General features: G+C 33.4%; 1 protein-coding gene across 1 annotated transcript in view; it reads left to right on the top strand.

Annotated features, from left to right (window-relative positions):
* Positions 1 to 4184, top strand: part of LOC103800610 (RB1-inducible coiled-coil protein 1-like) — a gene marked incomplete at its 5' end in the record, with an annotated part of 22149 nt that extends 17965 nt beyond the window's left edge. Inside the window, 3 exon segments of the mRNA XM_009072994.1 lie at positions 7 to 134; positions 3005 to 3075; positions 3421 to 4184. Of these exon segments, the coding sequence (XP_009071242.1) occupies positions 7 to 134; positions 3005 to 3075; positions 3421 to 3498 (277 nt within the window).
* Positions 4185 to 5393: the final 1209 nt, after the last annotated feature.

The following is a 5393-nucleotide window of genomic DNA, read 5'->3' as shown; positions in this document are numbered from 1 at the left end:
CCCCAGTTTTCAGGTTGGCGATTTGGTTCTCATTATCTTGGATGAAAGGCATGACAACTATGTGTTGTTTACTGTTAGTCCAACCTTGTATTTCTTGCATTCGGAGTCTCTTGCTGCACTGGATCTCAAACCAGGTGAGTGTGGTAAGTGTCAGATTTCTTCTAATTATTATCTTCTCTTACAAATAGCACTTGTAATGTTCTAACACTTAATCAGTGATTTTATACATATATATGTGATAAATACGAGAAATGTGTATTACAGGTAGTTGTCAGCTACCTTTGTAGCTTTTGCTGTTTGTTAAAATGGGAAATATTTTTCAAGGCAGAACATTTTAAATCAAAAATTTATGTAGGTGTTAATGTCTTGGAAAAAAAAAAAATCTGTCTTCAACGTAGATTGTAAAAAAGAGGGAGCAAATACCATTTTTTGTGCACAGAGTATGTGTACTTGTCTCTGGGGAAAACATTCCCATCAGGCTGCTTTAACTATACAGTAGCATGAATAGTAGTGTGTAATTGTGTAGATATCAGACCTATTTTTATGTGCATTTTTATTTTGTCTTCTTTGAGGAATGTAAATATAAAAGTTCTGTCAAAACTGCATACTGAGTTCTCATTTTTTAACACCTGATTTTATTATTGAAGATTGTCTTTGGATAAAACTTGTTCTCATCTTCTGCAGAGAGACTGGAATTTATGAATCAAAATACATGTCTGAAATAAAACGTAGACAACAGTACAGAGGGATTTGCAAGCAATGTTTTTGCCAAATTTAAGTGGTATTTAGCAGGGCTGATAAGTTTTCAGAGAACACTTTCTGTATGCTTTATGTGCAAGTTGATGGCAGATTTGCTTTTTTCTCCCTTAATCTTGAAGGATTTTTCTTGGCTCTTTTTGGCAGCTGTGTAAACGTAGCTGAATTGAAATACCTTTCTAAATGAGGAAAACTGATAATGCTTTACACTAAACTATGAGCTGTGTGAAATAAATGTAAATGTCTTCAAATGATCATCTGTGTATTTTTTGCAAGCCCACTTATGTTCCCAACTTTGCAGGCGTGTCTAAGAACAGCATCAAAAGAAAATTTTGTATTAATTCTGATTAATCAGTGAAAGTTTCTACATGTTATTGCCAGTCCTAAGCGGTCAATTTTTTTTCAGTGAGCAGACTCACTGCAGATTTCAGTTATGATGAAAGATGATAGATCTTAAATAATTGTGTAGCTTCCAGAAGACCACAAAGCCCTAACTGAATTCTGAGACTGCTGAAGGATCTGTGCCATGTGTCATCTGCCAAGCATAAGGGGAAAATACCTATCTTACCTACAGATGTAATACATTCTGAGCTATAACTTTAGTAGTGCCACATAGCTGTGTGAAATATGGTAGATTTTCTTACTGTTGGTTTACATATATAAGGTAAAAGCCATGTCAGTTTATATATTACTGTGAGTACATAATTCACTGACCTGTCTGTTTTCAAATGGACTTAGGATTGCTCCATTCTTTATCACTTGCTAACCAGTTAGTCTCAAGTTTGAGAAAACTGCACATAAAACAAACATGAAGACTTAGCATTTGCTCAAAGAACACATTTGTCTCTGCCTCAGTATTTCAGGCAAATATGTCTTGATTCTATTCATGCATCAAGTGGGATAAATGAAATCCAGAACGCTAGTAGTATTTGTGATAGTTTAAAATTGGTGTGGACCTAGGTACTGCAAATTATTATTTTAAGGGCTGCCAAAATGTTACATCCAAACTTGACCTTTTATACCAGTATATGTGTATCAAGTTAATAGTTCTGTATAGATCCACCTAAAGTTTTGAGTCATGGATCTAGGCTATCATAGGTTGTCTCTGCCTACATTAAGATTGCTTAAAATGATATGACAACACTGAAATTGGTTGATAGCTGCATGGGTTTTGTGCTGTCCCTTATCTTCAGGATATGGAATTTTTCATTTGCAAATGTAAGGAAAAAACCCTGCATCCTTCTCACTATCTGTTAGATCAATGAGGCCTGTCAGCCAAGCAAATTCAAATCTTTTTTAAAAAAAAGTTATGTAATTTAAATATTAGCTGTAGAGTATTCAGGTCAGATGTGAATCCTGATTTGTATGAGTGTAGAGTAGAACAGGATCTACTCCACTAACCAGTAGACAGTTTAGCCTTGAAGGCTAGTAAAATTTCTAACTCTGGTTCTTTAGTGAGTCATGTTCTAGTCTAGATAGAGTACCTCATAAATAGTCATGATTAGAAGAGCATTGATTTGAATATTATGCAGAGCATATGTGATCTGTTCCATCCATCTGTTTTCATGCTTTCTTTATGCTGTGATTAGTAATAGTTAGAAAAGAGCAAAGCTAGTAAAATGGATGTAATTTCTTGGAACACAGGACAGATAGAGTTTTCCTTACTATTACAGAAACAGGTATAAGCTGAAAGTTTATTTATACCCACTGTTGCTCTTTTGATCTGTCAGTTTGTTATTGAGGTTTTAACTTTCCTCCTTTCCAAACAGTATCAGGTATGCTCAGAAGATTGCAACCAAAATTGGCAACATGTAGTGCTTTAAAACTGTTACTTAGGAGTAACTAATTTCCTTCACTAGTACAGAAAAATAATCACACATTTCATTAAGGATAATTACTGACTATAGAAGACTTTCTGTCCTTTGAAATACTTCAAGAAATTCTTGCCTTAAATCAGACCAAAAGGTCAGGTTTGGTTGGTGGGAATAATTTTGAATCATTAAATAGATTTTGGTTTTGATTTGCTATTGTCCTCTGTAATACTAGCTATTAAAACAAAATTTGAACTGAAAAATCAAGTTTTTGTTTGAAAATGCCAGTGGACTTTCTTGACACCTGAATTGACTTAACCTTTGTTCATTTATTTGAAGAAGTGTTTTTAAGAATTTCTGCTTTTACTGAAAATGGGATGTAATATCCTTTTACCTGTAGTTGTTTATCTAAAATAATAAATATATGTTTTTTTCAGCATCAGGTGCATCTAGGAGACCTTGGGTGCTAGGAAAAGTGATGGAAAAGGAATACTGCCAGGCAAAAAAGGTAAGGAAATAGTAATAGAAATTTATCCAAGGTTAATAGAGAAGAAAATCTGTTTTAATGTTTGCAACAATTGTGACAAGTACCCTTTGCATAACAAGTTAGATGAAAATTCTCCTAAGTTCTGCTATTTCTGCTGTTCCTTTGAGTCAGTGAATAGCAAGAGAAGGGAAACTAGAAAACAGTTGAGTGGGCAGAGGCTTGGGTAGTTGCATCCACACAGCCCAGAACCTTGCCAGACTCCCAAGGGTCTTGGAAATGCTGAGGGTTTCTGCTTAAATATATAAAAATCAGAGTAATTATCGCACATTTCTAATTTGATTTTTTGTTGTTTGCTTTTTTTTGTAGGCACAAAACAGATTTAAAGTTCCTTTGGGTACAAAATTCTACAGAGTGAAAGCAGTACCATGGAACAAGAAAGTATAACACAGCAAAATTTTGGTTCATTGTCTCCATTCTTTTTTGACTTGTCCTTCAGTGCTCGTTCATCGCTCCAAATACCAGGCCATCTTTTTATACTGAGGTCATGTGACAAGATCTGTCATTCATGTACTGCTTTTACTTTTTAACAGGTGACATTTTAGAAACAAAAAATTCATCAAAAACTTTGGCCCTAACAGCTTCATATTTTAATTTTTTTTTTTTACCCAGATAACTTTAAGAGTGTGGACCAAATGAGTTCATTTTCTCAAAGGGCAACCACATGGTTTGTTAGCCATGTTAATTGCCTGTTAAATATACATTAGCTTGTATTTAGATGTTAAATGTTAGTTACCATTATTACCAGCATACGTCCTTTTGTGAAATCATTATCAAAGTACTTGCACTCTTTAACAGATTCTTTATATGTGTAAAATTCATCAACTATTTAAAGAGGAGTGTTCATTGCATGCAGATAATCATGTAATTTTTCTTCAACATGAGTTTGCCTCAGTAGATGAATAAAAATAACTACTGCAACTTGTTTCATTACATGAAAATGCTCTTTAATGTTAAAAAACCCTTGTAATTTGATAGACTGATTTTGAAAATCAGTCACAGTTAGATCTGCAATCTTCAAAAGCACTTTCGATGGATTGATCACACAGATTCTGAAGGGAAGATACCTGTGCCGTTTGTTCAAAGTGAAGCACTTGTTCTTCCCAACAAAACAGAAATCTTGTATTAATCTATTTAGAAAAATCATATTGATGAAATTGTATTTCATGGTTGAGTTTCAGGAAAAAACTCATTGTACATTAACCATACAAGAGTCATTTAAGTAACAAATTATTGTAATTGTAAAAGACATGTAGAATTTTAAAACAATAAAGATTTGAAACTGTATGTGTGCGAAGTATTTGTGTGCCTTTTAAATACTATCTCTGATATTTATTTCATGTTAATCTGTTGCAGCTTCTTTGTGATTCCTCCAGCAGCTTCATTACGTAGAAATACCTAAATTTTCTGCGAGAGGTAGTAATGTTCAACAACATTTGGAGATTACAAGAATTACCTTGTAATGGTCAAAAAGAATTTAAGTAGACAAATTTTAATTTTGTCAGTACATTAAATGGATAAAGGACATTTTTAAAATAGTTATACTGGCTACATTTAATGTAGTCTTATTTTATTTTTAATAACAGTATGAAAGGATGTACTATAAATGTGTAGTCAATGGAAAGTGAATTTATGGGTTCAACTATGAGCTTATGCCTAGGACTTAATCCATAGAGTCAATCAACCGTGGTTTATCTTCAGAAGGTGTGGGGTGGAGGAGGAAAAAGATAAAGAAATGATCACATGAAAATGTTAGTGGTTCTGCCCATATGTTTCTAATAATATTCCTCCAGACTAACCAGTCCACTTGAATACCCAGAAACTTCTGTATATGCTTTATTTAAAATTTTGTTCCATAACAATTTTAAGTTTAGATTTTTATGAAATGCATGGGCTTGTAATTGTATCACATCTTTGATTAAATAAATCTAAGACAGTTGATCTCTGGAAAACAGAATGTCATTTTGTCAAGTTGCATTCTTACCTGATGGTTAAAGTTACTAGCTGATGTTCTAACTTTTTTAAATTAGTTCTCAGAAATGCCTTTATTCTACAAGATCATTCGTATCATGGTTGAGTACTGCTCCGTGTCAAATATTAAATAACATAGATCTGTTGGACAGGTTTAAAGCAAAAAGAACCCAAACTAAAGCAACTACCTATGATGCAATCTTTTTCAATAATCACTAATTTTTGACCTTCAGCTGAATGGGAATTCAGATCTGTCTGCAATTTGGTGTAGTCTTGTTCCTTTAGTTAACTGAGTCACAAGTGGTTTAACA

This window comes from Acanthisitta chloris, unplaced genomic scaffold (genome assembly GCF_000695815.1).
Source record: "Acanthisitta chloris isolate BGI_N310 unplaced genomic scaffold, ASM69581v1 scaffold20800, whole genome shotgun sequence".
NCBI lineage: Eukaryota > Metazoa > Chordata > Aves > Passeriformes > Acanthisittidae > Acanthisitta > Acanthisitta chloris.
This window is presented reverse-complemented; position numbering and strand designations above follow the sequence as displayed.